This window comes from Phalaenopsis equestris, unplaced genomic scaffold (assembly GCF_001263595.1).
Source record: "Phalaenopsis equestris unplaced genomic scaffold, ASM126359v1 Scaffold000163, whole genome shotgun sequence".
In the NCBI taxonomy this organism is placed as follows: domain Eukaryota; kingdom Viridiplantae; phylum Streptophyta; class Magnoliopsida; order Asparagales; family Orchidaceae; genus Phalaenopsis; species Phalaenopsis equestris.
The window spans coordinates 12,613-29,970 of NW_018164605.1; the positions used below are offsets into that span (position 1 = coordinate 12,613).

General features: G+C 37.8%; 2 protein-coding genes across 4 annotated transcripts; one reads left to right on the forward strand and one right to left on the reverse strand.

Annotated features, from left to right (window-relative positions):
- Window positions 1–244: 244 nt before the first annotated feature.
- LOC110022029 (protein NRT1/ PTR FAMILY 2.4-like) lies at window positions 245–16,599 on the forward strand. Of its 2 annotated transcripts, XR_002293721.1 has the most exons (5): window positions 245–1,382; window positions 14,408–14,488; window positions 14,574–14,657; window positions 14,757–14,823; window positions 16,395–16,599. XR_002293721.1 is itself a non-coding variant. In XM_020720802.1 (2 exons), exon 1 carries the CDS (start codon window positions 327–329, stop codon window positions 1,344–1,346), a length of 1,020 nt encoding a protein of 339 aa, XP_020576461.1. In that variant the 5' UTR covers window positions 245–326; the 3' UTR covers window positions 1,347–1,382; window positions 16,395–16,425. The 2 variants fall into 2 exon arrangements, 1 of the variants encoding a protein (XP_020576461.1); XM_020720802.1 differs by lacking the exons at window positions 14,408–14,488; window positions 14,574–14,657; window positions 14,757–14,823 and having other exon boundaries at window positions 16,395–16,425.
- On the reverse strand, window positions 12,046–16,993 carry LOC110022028 (TOM1-like protein 2). 2 transcript variants are annotated; one of them, XM_020720800.1, is made up of 9 exons: window positions 16,744–16,993; window positions 16,526–16,604; window positions 16,362–16,460; window positions 15,437–15,550; window positions 14,346–14,449; window positions 14,004–14,085; window positions 13,830–13,915; window positions 13,075–13,248; window positions 12,046–12,984 (listed from the first exon to the last, which is right to left on the reverse strand). In XM_020720800.1, exons 1-9 carry the CDS (start codon window positions 16,881–16,883, stop codon window positions 12,267–12,269), a joined length of 1,596 nt encoding a protein of 531 aa, XP_020576459.1. In that variant the 5' UTR covers window positions 16,884–16,993; the 3' UTR covers window positions 12,046–12,266. The 2 variants fall into 2 exon arrangements, with proteins under 2 accessions (XP_020576459.1, XP_020576460.1); XM_020720801.1 differs by lacking the exon at window positions 15,437–15,550.
- Window positions 16,994–17,358: the final 365 nt, after the last annotated feature.

Genomic DNA, 17,358 nt, shown 5'->3' on the forward strand with positions numbered 1-17,358 from the left:
TTTAAAGTTAAAATGGTGATATTTTTTATGTGATAATATTTGGGTGGTATAAACATAAAAGTTTTTGGTGTTAGATATGTTAATAGATAAGAATTGAGCTTTATGTATGTAAATGCCTCTAAAATTTAACTAGTTTTGTTCAAAGAAGCACTTGTTGTAAGCTAAGTAAGATTTTGATGTATGAATTCATTGTCTTCCTTTAAGTAGTCTCCTAACAGCAATTACACATTTTCATGCAGGGCATGCTTCTCCTCACATTAACGGCTATTCTGCCTTCCTTGCACCCACCACCTTGCGCTCCTTCGACCCCTTGCGACCAGCCCCCAATGGCTTCCCAGCTTGCCGTCCTCTTCACCGCCATAGCCCTCCTTGCCACCGGCATCGCCGGAACTCGCTACAATGGCATGACCATGGGCGCCAACCAGTTCTCTACTGATTCAGACCGCACCGCCTTCTTCAACTGGTGCTTTGTTTCCCTCTACCTCTCGTCCATCTCTGGCATCACCATCCTTGTCTACATTCAGGACTCTGCTGGCTGGCACTGGGGCTTCGCTCTTTGCACCGCCATTACTGCCATTGCCTTCCTCATCTACCTCTGTGGAAGGCCCTACTACCTCCACTCCAAGCCCAATGTCAATAAAAACCAGTTGTTAAGCCTCTGTAGAGAAGGAAAGCTTCTTCTTAGATTTCTCCCAATAATCTCGAGCGGCATACTGCTCAGTGCTACTATTTCAGTACAGACAAGCCTGACAGTTCTGCAGGCTCTGGCGATGGACCGTCACCTAAGCCACGGTCTCTACATACCTGCTGGATCTATGAATGTCTTTGTGCTTGCTACTGCTGCAGCATCCATCACTGTCCTTAATTGCACCCGGTGTAGACTTTCCCCACTTGGCCGAGTCGCCATCGGACATGTTATCAATTTGCTCGCCATGGCAGCAATGGCCTTGACTGAATCAAAAAGGCTCGCTGTTTCGACTACGAAGACTTTGTCTGTTCTTTGGCTGGTTCCACCTCTAGTACTTGTAGGATTTGGAGAAGCTTTTCATTTCCCTGCTAGTGTTTCATTTTATTACCAGGATTTTCCTGCTTCTCTGAAGAGCATCGCGACGGGAACATTTGCTGTTGTTTCTGGGACTGGTTTTTATGTGAGCTCAGCGATTATCACGGTGATACGCCGCAACACTGTATGGCTTCGAGATGATGTCAATGAGTCGAGATTGGATAAGGTCTACTTAACTCTTGCTGGTTGTTGCTTGCTCAATTTTGTGTACTTCCTGCTTTGTGCTTGGCTCTACAAAAGGACAACGGAGAATAGAGGCGTGAAATTGGAGGAGCTTTATTAACTTATATGTGTTATAGAAGTGAGCAGCTGCAATGAGGTAAGCCTATGGCCTTTTATAATGAGCTTCACTTTCTGAAAACATTCCAATTTGGCTGTATAAATGACAAGCAAAGAGAATACTTGCCCAAAAGTATCTATTGTTGGTCAATTTCTATGGTAAGAATAATATAGTTATACCCAAATAATATTTCTATTGTGCTCGCTTTTTTTTCGCTAAGCTAACATTTCTCACTTGTTGAACCTTTAGGGAAATATATGACAAAAAAGCATGGCTAAGTGCTTTGTTTTGAAGGAATTAGCTATTTTTTATTAAAATAATAAATAATGCTTAAGAATTTTAAAAGTTGGAACTCCATAAGACATGTTTTTGTAAACTCAGAGTCGTTAGCCTGTCCGCTCATCGTCTTAGTATTCCGTTTTCCAACAGATTCTCTTGAATCGATGAATGGTTTGACATAGAGAAGGGGTCGGATAAGAAGGATTTAAGGCGGAACCAGACAAACGAATTGAAAAGAATCTGAAGAGTTTTTGTGAGGTAAACCTCATTGTGATAGGTCAATGATGTACGTCCAAACAAGATCTGATCTAGACACTTTGAACCAAATATTCACAAAAGAGTACCTTCATAAGCTACCTAGTAACCAGAGAACCAAAAAAATACTTTGTTCTAGGGTTAAGACCAACTCTCAAGGGAACGCATCCCCTTGGTTTATTTTATTTTATTTATTTTTTTAGTCCCCGAACACATCCCCTTGATTAATTACATCTCGGGGAGCGCCTAAGAAAGCTATGATAAAATTGACATAAGCATCTCTCCATCATCACCATATCTCATATACAAACCCTATTATGTGATAAGAATTATCATTATTTTTTTCTTTAACTATATTGAAACTACATCGGTTTCATGATAGTAGCTAAGCCGAATGGCTGGCTACTTCTAAGAATTTTACTTGAAGTTGAAAAAAAAATGATACTAGACTCAATGTTTTCAATAGCACTAGGCTCCTTTACACATAATGAATATCTTATCTCGGAGACACTAGACATGATCTTAGGTGCTTAGTTGAGCAATGTATGACAGTAAAGAAGAAATTCACCTCGAGCAATATTTGTACGTCAATTATTGCTTGTATTATTAAAATATAAAATGACTATAATCATATTAAATGGTATTAGACAGATATTAAATTTTAAATTTTTATTTATTTATAGTTCCAAACATAGTTAAATAGATGATGTTAAATTATGTAACAAAAATAAATTTAAATAGCTAATAGTCAAAGTGCTCTTAATTTGTAGTTTCCACTATTTAAGGTATCTAATCTTCCTTGATATTTATTCCAGTTCATCAAATATTAATGCGAGTGGGATCCCTATCATCAATTTGCCCTTAAAGTTCTTTTCACAAAACAAAAGGCCAAAATTGAAATTTCCAATGAGAATTTTTTTTATGAAGCAAATACTGCAACACTGCCCTTTTGAAAAATAAATAAGAGTTGGATAAGTTGGATGAGCTTTTGAAATATCTATCAAGGACCACTGCCAAAGTCATGATATCTCATGTAGTAGGTGTCACAACGTATGGTTACTTCACGATAACATCTTGATGCTTTCAAAGCTCACGCAGTCCACAAGACAGAGAGCGATTGTCACATCCCAAATGGGTAGTGGTTTATCGGCAATCGAGGCCTATGGAATAACCAGGTCCTCCCATAGGGGTCTGCACTATGCTTCCAAGGCCTGACCGGGACAAAAGGGTGGAGGGTGAATCATCGTATCTCAGATGGGCAGTGGTCTATCCGCAATCGGGATTAAAAAACGTCATCAACGAAGCGTCAAAAGGTGCGACATGACTCAAAGGGGTAGCAAAGAGAGCGTAGAGTGATCCTAATCAGGTAAAAAAAGTTGGGTCAGGGTACCACAGATTCGTTATCCCGAGCTATTAGACCAGAAGCCTAATTGGTCGTAGAGGTAGTCAACCCAACATAACCGAAGCTATTAGACCCCAATGGGACCTCGGTAGCGCTAAGACTAAGAGAAGGAAACTTAAATCTTATGACCCTGTGTAGGTAAGAAGAGTAAACGTGGGACTTATGCATGCCAAAGTGGCGAGGATGTCGCTGGAGTGAAAAGAAAAGAGAAGTCCAACTACAAGACTGAAAACTCTCTCACAAGGAACTTACTCCCCGTCTAGGTCGAAGAAGTCAGTAACACCTTAAACGCACTAGACAATCACATAAGTAGAAATCTATGTTGGGTCAGTCGGGTTGGAGAAACACGGGGACTTATTATCGAGACATGCATAATGATGCAGTTATCTATTCAAGTCATAAGTGTAGAGACCCTATTAATTATGACTTGGGTGATGGTCATACTATGCAATCCATTTAAAATTCAGCCCAAACACCATGCAGAAAGTAAAGTGCATGTTTTGAAAATTCTGAAAATTTTAATCATAAATTTTATTAAAATTTTGTAGAAAATTTATAAATTTTTAGGTCATAAAGAACTTGAATTATACACACGATTCCCAGATAAGATTACATGCAAAAAATGGTGAAACTGACAATCACATGCAAAGAAAAATGTAAAACAAGCTAAATCTAAAAAGTAAGAAAAGGTTGGGTGTCGCTGGGCCGACAACCTATCCTAGAAACAAAATAAGTGGGTCAAACATCGCATAAGTACACATATGGTCCTAATTCTATAATAATAAAAAAATTAGAATTAAGGTACGGGACACAAACAAACAACTCTTGATCCCCATCACGTGGTTCTACCCCCTATCGCCTCGAAACTCGTGCCCGTATATTATTTCTAATAAAAGACTCTCCTATGGACTCTGAAAAGTACATATAGGAAAGTAAAAAAAGTCTCGACCTGTGTGAAAACAAGACCAGTATAAATAACTATCTACATGTAATGCATATGAGTCATGCATGGTGGGAGGAGTTTAGTAGCACCTTGGGAGGAGTTTAGTAGCACCTGTAGAAAAAAAGTCAAATCATTTAAATCATCACTTGCTCCTTGTTATAAGTACGTGTGTTTAGGCATGACACCCTGCAAGAAGACCGCCCCTAACATACTAGTGCGCATATCTAAAAAAACTGCCTAGCATCCTAGTCCTTAACCTAACTAGGGCAACCAAACTAGCAGAGAACTATAATCTGAACGTCGGAAAAGACTATCTAGCATCCTAGTCCTTAGCCTAGTACACCATCTAATGTAGTGTCATAATACAACATCTAAGTGTGTGCATTATGGGCAAAAGACCGGCGTATGTTTTTACTGGGTCGCAATTCCTGACCCCATCCTAATAATCCAAGGATTCTAATAGGTTTCACTAGATGCAGATTTTGTAAAAGTTTTTGAAAGTCTGACCTCATTTATGGTCTAAGCTAGGTTTGCAAGTAGCTTCAAAATAGGTTTTGAAATTATGATGCGTATAAGTAATAAAAATGTAGATTTTAATACTTTGAAAATAGGCCAAGAAAAAGAAAGCCAAAGTGATACCTATTAGACCCCTTGGAACCTTACCACAACATACACGTGTTGTTCACGGTGAGGCAGCAAGTATTGCCCCGCCGAGGCATTCTCGCAGGCAATACTCGCTACCACATCGTGACCAACAACGGACCACTCAGCTAACGAGGCAGATTCGTTGTTGAGATAGCTAGGAACGCACATACAAATGCAAAGTGATATAGTGCATCTTGATCGCTCTAGCGGGGTAGGAGCGATCACGAAATAACAAACATTCATCATAAGTATATAGTGACATATACCAATGATGACTGCGTCGTCTGTGCAAAGATGCAAATGCACAACTCAAAACATATGCACACATGACATACCGAAGATGGTGCCATGGGCTACATAGCTTGCACACTGAGTAGAGTCAGAGGCCTTTAGAGCATGATCTTTACTAGGTGGTAGCTATGTGCCCATACTTGGAGGAGTCGGAGGACTTTGGAGGATGATCCGTGTCAAGTGATGTAGTGTGGCATTCCTATGGTAAGTGAGACTGACGTTATAGGAGAAGAAATGATGCACATGTAAGGTGCACAATGAGAGTGAAGTGATGTATTTCTCGCTAGAGAGAAACTCATGCTGCGTAGGCTTGATGTGCAAGCCGTGCCCGATGAGGATATGTGAATATTCAAGATGAGTGTACGTAGAACAATGACTCGGGAATAGACACGGTGTCGTAAATGATTATGCGTGGAGCAGTGACTCGAAAAAGACGCGTGTGCCGTGATGGAGCAGTGACTCGAAAAAGGCTACGCAGTCAGGAGCGGTACCGTACGAGTTGAAGAAATGTAATCCTCGATGGAGAGAACTACATATCGGATGGACTTGGCGACAAGTCATCCACGACGCAAACACGTGGGTATCCAAAGCGAGTATGTGAGGATGGTGACTCAAGCAGGCTCAAACATGCGGGCGATGCAACATACGAAATGTCATGCGAGACAGTCATGCAAGCGTGCACAAATGGAAGTGCGAACATAGAAGATATGGTGCAACACGACATAGGGGTGTCGAGGAGCAAAGGTGTAGAGTAATGTGCCACTGGAAACATGTGCTCGTAAGTGCATTATAGAGTGTGAATGAGGATGCACTAATGCAGATAATGTGAAAAGCATGCGATGAATTCAACATACCAAACATAAATGATCGACTGATCGATTGGACTGAAGGCGATGCCAATCAATTAAGTGGATCAAGGGTGGTCGGTCGGTCGGGTTGGTGTGTGTGCAGTTGATCGACGAAGATTGGTCAATTGATATAATCAGACCGGTGGTTGCCGATCGATCGGAATGACCGTGCATAGTCAATCGACGAATGGTGGATCGGAATGACCGTGCATAGTCAATCGATACAATCAGGCAGGCGGCGGCCGATTGGTCTGGTGGACCGAAGGTGATCGATGGGGCGATGACTGCCGATCGATGAAAGAGGGTCGATCGATGCAATCGTGCTGGTTGCTGCCGATCGATCGAGTGGACCAAAGATGGTTGATCACGACGAAAGGTGGTCGATGGATATGATTGGGATGGCTGCCGATTGATCAAGTGGACCAAAGATGGTCGATTGATATGATTGGGATGGTGGCGGTCGATCCATCGAGTGGACTAAAGATGGTCGATCGGGTCGGCATGGGTGTTGATCGACAGAGCATGTAGAAACATATGATTTTTCTTATGCATATTTCATGCCATGCACGCCATGAAGATGCAAACACATGCGACATGAAACCTGATTAGATTCGATGACGAATTACGCTCGTCCTAGCAGACTCATGGGAAACCTAGGGTGAAATGATGGAGAGGTGTACCAACGTCATATTGCACGAGGCAACATAACACCCACCTCCATTTGAACGACGCTAAATGAGGAATTTCTTAGAAAGGGGATTCTTCGTGACCGAGAAGATGACGGTCTAAGGAATGCCTTCATCTTCTCGGTCGGGGGATTTCAAACGTCCATTCAGATGAAATCATCGAGGTGAACAACAGAATTAGTACAACGCCGACTTTTAGATTTTGAGCTAGGAAAAAAATTGATTAGGTTTTACTCTTTGGGTACGCATTGGACGACACAAAACACCTGATCCTATTGGATTTCCTCTAAGCACACAAAAAATCCTAACATAATTTCTCTAACATCCAGACCTAGGGGGCTCTAGGAATAGAAATTGCAAGAGATTAAGGGATTTCATCTACGCGATGGTTGATCTAAGCGTTGCTCTCATAGGAAGAAGCTCTCCTCCGGGAGAGAGTGACGAGGCCGTCGGTTTTGTCTTCTCCAAAGATGTGAAGAAGCATTCCTCATTAAAGAGAATGAGGAGGTCGCTGGAGCTCTCCTTCCCCAAAGTAGTGAGGAAGCTTTCCTCGTCGGCTCCTCGAAAGTCGTTGGGGACGAGGAAGATGACCGACAAAGTAAAAGAAGTGAGGAAAATAGAGGAAATGGGCTTGATTTATTTTCTTCTTGAAGAAGAAGAATACTCTCAACAAACTCTTTGAAAGCTCCTTAGATCCTCCCTTTGCTCCAAAGCTTCTCTCCCTAAGCAAATGGCAGCCGATCCTTAGCAAAAATGGCCAGCCTACCCCTCTTTGCTCTAGGGAAGATGTCCAAGGGCCTCAAGCCGTTTTCCCCATTTGGCATGGACCAAAAATAGTCCCCATGCCAGGTTTAGGTGAATACCGGAGCAGAAGGGGGTGGACCACCGGTCATGGCTGCCACACCGATGGGAATCCGGGGTCCCTGCTACGATGCATTCGAGCGTGGTCACGCTACTGTAGAAAACATCGCGAACAGGAATCTGGCATGGCCACGCTCGAGGCACGATGTAATTACGTTGAGCGCACTGTTTAGTCAATGTGGTCATGTCGGTTGACGAACCTGGATGCCTCTTGCGATTTGGGCATGGTCACGCCTAAGCTGTGGTGTAATTACTCCAAACTCTCTATGTCGGCGTGGTCACGCCACCTTTGGGTGCGGTCACGTCGTCTGTAGGTCGCTTGAGCTCTTCGAGGAGTTTTTGGTGTGGTCATGCTCGATTTAGGCATAAGAACGCCATGGGTTGGGCGTGGTCATGCTTGAATCAGGCGCACACGCGCTGAATTCTACACAAGTTGGGCTTTCGAAAAAGCTCACCAAGGCAGTTACGAGTCTCGTGGGACCTCTGAAGAATTGGATACGAGCAGTTTTGATCTTGGGACCTCCGTGAAGGTCATGAACACATTTCAAGAGAGCTAGAGAGGATGAACCGTCTACGTGTTGCCGAGTAGAATAGCTCCAACATAAAATTCGTCTATCTAGACTTTTGGTTTAAGGTACGAACATGGTGTTGGGTAACTTCGCTGGCGGTCCGCGTCACGAGAATATCTGTACTAACTAGATACAACCCCATGCCAGAGGAACAGATGTCAACATAGAGGATGCTGGTGGCGATGCCGGTTTGACAACAATCAGCTCGAAGCACGGCTATGACGGTGTAGACCCCATTTATAGTATTGTGTCACTCGGCGAAGATGTCCCTTGCATGTCGCATCAAAAATGGATGCCAACATCCCTCAACTTAATAGAACTCATTTGACATTTGACTTGCAATTCATACATTATTTTCATAAATTTTCTTATTCTTAAAGATTTAGATTCATATTTAATATTTCTTGTGCTGTGATCTCATGAAATTATTTTACAATTTTTTCAATTTTTTTTTCTTCAATGGGAAAGAAAAAAATGTTTATTTGTGATTTGGTGGCTCTACTTTTTAATGGTAACTTCATGCTCTTCTCTGTCACTTTCTAGCCTAAAAATAAAGTATAGCCACTTTTATTATGTTTTTTCCTTTATATTCCATACAAAATATAAATCGTTTTGTAGCTATTCATTTAAAACTTAAATGTTTATTTAAGTTATCAAGCATAGTTATTTTCTTTTAGATATGTATTATTTGTAATACTTTCTCCTGCCTTTTTTTAAAAAAATAAATAAATTATTTTATATACATGAAATCATAATTTTCTACAAACTCACACTGATGTCAATTAAAAAGAAGGAACCATGATTTTAAGCATTATCTCAATAAACAATAATATTTATGCTAATGTAATCAATATAGACCCACAATATAAATACCATTGTATTGGAGTCTGGGAGTAGATTTCTTTATATATGTGGCTGTTTGACCTAGTGAAAAGGGGCTGTGAAGTAAATTGAATACGTGCATTTGTTTTACATGCGAATTGTAGAATAAGCTTTAGGAGTAATCAGAATTCACTATTTAGTTCATTTCAGTATAATTGGAATTCACTGGAGTTTGAATAAATTCCAAATATACCTCTAGTGTAAAGTTTTGTTGGCTGCCTATTGCTTGCTGCCCCCCACTGCAGGTAGCCTTTGCCAACCCCTGCTTCCGTCCATCATCCATTACCCTCTGATTTTGATCATTGGCAGCTGCTTGCCCCTGACTGCGGCTCACCACTGCACCCCGGCCATCACCGTCATAGGTCGACGCTACCACCATCATCATCGACCGGGGTTTGCAGCCACCACCTCTGCCTGTTTTACATTAATTTTATTTTTCTTCAAATCAAACAAAAAAAGATAGAAATGAATGCATTTGTTCTAACCCAAACCAAATAACTCTAAAATATTCTTTATACACTATATTTCAATACCACTGATTCCTTTTACACTGCATCAATTTTTCAGCAAAGGAAACAGCCCATAATAGGCTCCGTTTATTTCATGGCCAGAAACTTGAAATTTGAATTACGTTTCATTTCTGTAATAAGTATTAGCCACTAAGAAGCTGTGCCATAAATGCCATTGGCCTGTACAATTTTGGATTCAATCTTTACGTTTTAATCCCATGTTTTGAACATGCTGTTGAGCACTTGTTTGCTGAATCTGCTAAATTATGCATGATAATTCTAATGTAGTTCTATCTTCAATACGATTTACTTTGGAGTGACACTTGTGATTCTTAATCATTGTAATTGGTGAATTATTTTATCAAAATATTGTTACTACATAACGCCATTTGAAGCCTCTGAAATTTTAACTTTTGTAGCTAAATTAATAGTTATATATTCATCTTCTATTGTAGATTGAGCGATTTTTTTTTCTTTTCCAAGAGAATGCACCCAAAGCTGAAAATAAAATTAGAAGCAACAACAACAACAAACCTTTATCACACTAAGTGGGCTCGTCTACATGAATCCTTTTTTCTCCGTTGCGTCCTATTAGGTGCCATATTTTCATTTAATTATAATAATTAAGATCATTTTTATACAATATGCCCAAGTCTTTCTTGGTCTACCATTGCCTTTTTTAACATAAGTCGAATCTAAAACATCTAATCTCCTAATCGGTACATCAGATGGTCGAAGTTTAATGTAATCAAACAATCTAAGAGGACTTTCTCTAATTCTGTCCATCACTGGAGCTACACCAACCCTATCACGGATATATTCATTTCGCATTTTGTTTCTGAGTGTAAAACCACTCATCCACCTAAGCATTCTCATGTCGGCAACACTTAATTAGAAGCAGATAAATTAAAATCTCTTATTTAGCCTTAATTGTAGATTTTTCCACACACTTTTTTTTATTTATTTTTGAAGATATTTTAATATTTTACCTCCATCAAACATGAAAATAAAACTAGCAGTAGCATTTCTAGCATCATCACGTCCTTGGATGTTATAATTTGTTGCATAAGAAAGATATGGTGCATATTAAAGCATACATTTTTGGTTCCATGAGTCTAATTTGGACTACTAATTTTAGTGAAAAAAACCTCATTTCAATGAGCTTTTTCATTGTTTTATTTAAGTGTGGTACAACCATGCAGCAAGATGGGCTGTAAGAAACATTCAAGATTTGCAGGACTATAATTTAGCTCTACAGCTATGTGGAATGTAAGCATAAAGGTTTCAAGCTTCAATAACTTGTGTAGGTTATTTATTTTATGGGGCATTTACATACATACTACCAAATTCCTGTGTTTACATATCTGACACCTATGCTTTACCATTTACATTTATACCACCCAAATCTTTCATATCACATCAATGCTACCACTATTTTAACATTTAAAAAGTAAAATACACCTTTTCATTCATAGTTAAGGTGGCTTGTATGTAAAAATTGAAGTTTAGGTGGTAGATATGTAAATACATAACAATTGAGTGGTATTTATGTGATACATTCCTTATTTATTTATGCCTTAATTTAAGTAAAAGAGGCCGCATAGCTCAAAAATACATTAACATATCAAATTACTATAAATATTTACTTTCTTATACTTAAAGATACTATAAATATATTTTATTTCATGTTATGACCACAATAAAATAATCTTATGTGTTAAATTATCGTTTCACAAATTGTGACTTCATGCATCATTACACAAAATATCTAATGAAAGTGCTAACTGACTTTTTAAAATCTTATAAGAAGCCTAAGGTGTTTAATTCTCCTTGTTGAACATCAATGTATATGGAAATGCTGCCATTGGAAAGTCTAAGAAATTCTGCGGTGTTCTATTCTTTTTCTTAAGCCTCAAAGTTTCGCTCTTCATTAGTTCAATCCTTGAGCTTCGATTGCCTTTAATCAGCTCGCTGTAAGGAGTTTCTTGTTCTTAGAATTTCTGAGTGTGTTTTTCATCTTACAAGCAATCTCAATTCATAAATGATTTTTGGTAAAATAAAGGGAGTTAAATGAAGCAAAGGAAACAAAAACAATCAATTGAAATAACGATGGTTCTTTATAAAAGATTTCTCTAAACAAGATTTTCTCAAGGATATTATATAATAAGGTTATTTAGGTGGCATTTAATAGGCAAAATCAATTATGTATCTATTATCGGTCGTTAGGGGTGAAACTAAACTCTTTTATGAGGGTAGGAAAACTGTTTATGTAAATAAATTAATATTAATAAAAACAAAAAATAGGCCATTTATTGGGAATTAAGTTAAGCATTTCTTTTTCAATATTTTTATTTTTTTTATGAATTATTAGGTAAAATGATTTATTGAGGGGGAGGGGTGCATAAAATTAGATATGATGCACATTAAAGCATACATGTTAGGGTAAGTATTTGCCCACCCTGAGCTGATCCTAGATCCATGACTTTTTGAATTAGGCGATCCATTCAAGTAGGAAAAAAAATAAAATAACAATTTTCAAAATAAAATACTTTACAATAGATGCAAAAAGGGTTGCAAGATCCAAACAAACTCATACATCAAGTCAATAAAATCCAAGTCTCATAAACACTATAATATAATATAATCAATCATTGCAGAGGAAAGGGAAGAAGCCATCACTTCTCATGATATTCACACACCATGGAACCACTTTGCATGGCTATTAGTAACGCAACATAGCCATTATGACCTTATCACTTAACACTTGCCATGCCTTGCCCTGATCCCCAGAGACTTGATACATCTCTGGTTTTCAGACTCCCATCCGAATTCCTCAACTTTATCAGATCGTCAAATAGATTGTCTGGCTTGTATGGTTTTGGAGCGCTGGAAGGGTCTCTCAGATTTATTAGAGTGGCATATATCTGGTTTTCTTTCGACCCAAATGAGCGAAAATTCTGTAGAGCTTTGGAATTCTCTGCTATCCCAGTTGAAGCAGAGGAACCTATAACCGCTCTAGACTGAGATTCCGGGTATTGGGTCTGAGTGGATGTTGCTGATACAAAGGGGTTCAAGCTTGCTTCAGGAGAAATCCATGGTGTGGCTAGATAGTTATTTGTATACTGTGGTAATTGTTCAACAACATCAACTTGAGACCAAGGTGCGATGTAACTGTTATAGGTAGTATATCCTTCATTTGGCATACGTGGCTGAGAATAGTTATGATACTCTTCCCAATTGGGAGAATTGGAGAATGGATTTTGATTCTGGTTAGCTGTAGGCGGTGGCGGGGGCGACGGCATATCTGTTTGAGGAGATAATGTGAGACTCAGGAGATCAATCATGTCTCTTTCATTCTTGGAAGAATCAGCTGGCGCTGGGGGATCAAATACGATCAATGCATCGCTTTTGTCTACACCATCCTTGTTTGCTGAGATCTCTTGTTCTCCAGTTGTTTTAAGTAAAGATTTCCTGTAGAAATAGAAGCATGTTTTTTCATAATTGTAATATAGAATTGAGGTCATACTGGTGAGTAGAAGTTGTCTGAGTAGGTGCACCGACCTATTTGCTAAATGTGAAAAACCATCTTCTTCTTCCTCTTTGTCGTCAGATTGTTCAGCGATTGCAGGAGCAAGGGGAGGAGGGACGCTTGGTCTTATAAGTGCGTCATATTTTGAAAGTGCATTTTGTAAGCTGTCATTCGTTGCAAGTGCTTCACGCAGGAAGCCATCATTCCTGGCAATATTTAGCAAATTGAATGAAGTTTAGTTACAAATTTTTCAAAAGAAAGAGTAAAGTGTCAAGATAGCCCCCTAGCTATTTCCATGGGGTTATCTTAATCCTAGAATTTATAGAATTGCTAAATTGGTCCCTAGACTATTTTAATGTGGGCTAAAGTAGTCCTCATGGGGTATTTCATTCAGCATATGTTTTTAAATAGGGGTTACAATGTTTTACAAACAACTTTATAAAACTTTCTTATTACTCTAGACTATTTTAATGTGGGCTAAAGTAGTCCTCATTGGGTATTTCATTCAGCATATGTTTTTAAATAGGAGTTACAATGTGTTACAAACAAACTCGATAAAACTTTCTTATTACACATGACTCTCAACCGTATCTAAATGCCTCTTTTTTCTCCCACCCAAAAGGCCTGCATCTTGGGGGATTATTCCTATGTGGGGAAGAATCAAACCCAAGACTTCAGTAACAGCTTCTAAAGCCCCACCAACCGACTAGTTGTTATTTTTATGTGATTTATCCTAAATTTATTTTTAATGTTAAAAAAAATCACAATATCATCAACATAAACTTACTCGGTTGTGTCAATCAGCTGCATGAGCTTCTTCTGGTTTATACGACACTGACTGGCAAGATCTGTAATAACTTCATCTTTGATTGCCTGAGATTCAATAAGATATGCTTTTAATGCTTCAGAAGCTGAAAAGAAGATCAAATGACAAAAAAAAAGTGTGGAAATAAGACTATACTTCATCATCTTTTGGGTTGATAGCCTGCAGCATATTGTTGAATAAGTCCATAACATTTTTTATATTTACCAAATCTGTGAAACTGAAGATGCAATAACAGACGAACAAATAAGAATAGTGTGCTGAAAAAAAAGGTTCATTTACGTACACCACACACAATTTCTATGTATTTACACATCTAACTCCTTAACTTTGGTTCTTATATTTATAATCCTACACATGTAAAAATCAAAGTTTTGGTGTTAGATATATAAATATACAGGAATTGTGTGATATGCATGTAAATGTTCCCAGAAAAGAATCATACAGAAAACACTGTGGTTAAATAACATGAAATGATACCTTTCAGATGCCATTACTTCATCAAATCTTTCGACTACTTGAGTTTCATTTGTTATTGGCAGATCATCTTCTACTTGGCTCTGTACGAACCGTATGCCGGACCTCTGTACAGAAGACGCTCGATCGTCAGAAAAGACGAATTTGTAATTATTTTTTTAAAAAATATCTGCAGATCATTTACTTGTTATACTTAACTGTTCTATATCCTAATGCAGTAAATTCGTGCAGGTAGAATTTTACTGGGGGCATTTGCATACATATCACCCAATTCCGATGTATTTATAACCAAAACTTCACCTTTTTCATGCATAGGTAAAGTGGGATGTATGTAAAAATTGAAATTTAGGTGTTTGATATGTAAATACATATGAATTGAGTGGTATGTATGTAAATCTTCCAATTTTATTTCAGATATCATGCAGGCTGGGGAGGCCACCGTTGGCTTATGAACAAGTGTGTATCAAAGTAATGAAAAAAGGTACACAAACATGCCTATAATGTTTAAAATGGCCTAAATAGAGCTCTAATCTATTTAGCAGAGTACTGTATATCTATTCCTTTTTTTTGGACGATTTACATAAATACCACCCAATTGTTATGTATTTGCATGTCTAACACTTAAACTTCAATTTTTACATATATGCCACCTTATCTATATATAAAAATGATTTATTTCACTTTTTAAAAGTTGAAATAGTGAGATTTTTTTGATGTGAAAGGAGAGATTGCGTGGTATAAATGTAAAAAGTAAAGTTCACGTGCTCTATATGTTAATATATAAAAATTGGATGGTATGTATGTAAATGCCCCTCTTTTTTTTTTGCCTTTTTTTTCATTTTCTTTGCGACAACCCTTGAAAAACTTCATGATTTTATTTAGGAAGTTTTACATAAATACCACTCAATTTCTATGTATTTTCATATATAACAACTAAACTTCAATTTTTACATATGTGCCACTTTACCTCTGCATGAAACGGCTTATTTCAATTTTGACATGAAAAAACTAGGTGTTGTATATGTAAAAAGTAAAGTTTAGGTGTTAGATATGTAAATACATAAGATTTGAGTGGTATATATGTAAATGCTTACCTTAAGTTCAGCGTATGTGTAGTAGTATTGCGGATACTTTCCATTGGGCCCACCAAATTCCTCTTGCCAATATTCCAGCAGTACTAAAATTTTCTCCCTCACTTGCATATTTCTCTGAGGAATAACATAAGTACTAAAATATTCCAGCAGTACTAAAATTTTTGCCATTTATACAATAAAAAATACAGAACATGATCACATAAATTATGATGTTTAGATATAAATATATATAATATATTATTATACTAAATGATTTATATTCTTTTTTTTTTCTGGTTAAACGACCAGAACATGATTGAATGAATGATTATTTGTGTTCGGCCCCCTTATAATTCGAGCGTAAAAAGTGTGTTACGTGTTTGGCTCGCTTAATGAACGATTCAAAAACACGCTATTTAATGAGTCTAACCTAAGTTGTTTGATTGTTCACTAACAAGTTCTTTTGACAACCCGATTGGGAAGGGAGAAATTTACACAATTGAGGACTATGCTCAATTGCTAATGCTATAGCTTTAATTATTGATTGTGAAGAAATATAACTCTAATTTTTAGGTATATAAGATGATGCATTCTTCTCTTTATGAAGAAAAAAAAATTTAGGTCAATTAGAAAAGTATAATAATTTTCTTAAAATATTCTACATGAAATGGTCATTGGATGTGTAATTGAGCAGATATTTGCGTGCATTGGTAGGTTATATGGATGGTATTGAAGGGTTATCCATATTATACCTCATGTAACATCTCTATAACTTACTTGTAACTCACACATATATGAGAACATAAACACGAAACTTACTAGTTACGGTTATTTTAATAATATTTTTAATGCATTTATTGTATTATTTTTTTTAAAATTTTTTTAAATAAATTAATTTATTTATGAAAAATAGTCTATAAAAATACTTAAAGAGCACAGAACTTACAGTATTTCTTACAATCTTGACCATTTCCTGCAGGATTCCAACATCCACAACTTGAAAATGCACAAAATCACCACAATTCTTCACCATCGCCTCCAAAAGCTGCAATTATTCCCCACAAACTATTACAATTGCACAAAAAGGTCAATGAAAGATTACATCCATACCGTCAGAGCAAGGAACTGAACCCTGGAGTTCTTGTTTCGCAGGCGTTTCTTCACAGCCTTGACAAAAGGTTTTGCCTTCCTGGTTTGGTCATGATTGCACAGCATTAACTTTTGTTTTTTACATAATGAAAGATTTGGGTGGTATATATGTAAAAAAAAGATAAATTTAGATGTTAGATATGTAAAGATAGATTTGTGAATTGATGAAAAAAACTAACCATGGATTGGAGTTTATTGTGTGGGTTATGTCCGTATTTATGAGCCAGTTTGGAGCCATGAGAACAGAGCTTGTTGCCTTCTCTACTCTCCCCATTGGTGAGGATGGTGTTGATAAGATTGACTGCAGCGATGGCGCCATGGATGAAGAAAGAAGGTTTCTCTCTCTCTCTCTCTCTCTCTCTCTCTCTCTCTCTCTCTCTTCCAGAACAAAGATGAATAAGATTATTGAATTTAAGGGAAAGGCTGAGACCTATACATCACACACTTAGACCGACCACTGATAGCCACATCGCCTACGAATGAGGTGTATGACGATGTGGCGCTCAGTAGTTGGTCATCTGTATGTGCGGTGTCCGGACGGATATTATATGAGCCTTTAGCCACCCCTAATGTTTCTCGCAATTCGACTACCACCTCCTTAAGACCAAATGTCACAATTTTTATGTATTTATATATCTAAAACCAAAATTAGGGAAAAAATATTCTATCTTACGCACGTTAGGAAGACCGACCACTGATAGCCACATCGCCTACGAATGAGGTGTATGACGATGTGGCGCTCAGTAGTTGGTCATCTGTATGTGCGGTGTCCGGACGGATATTATATGAGCCTT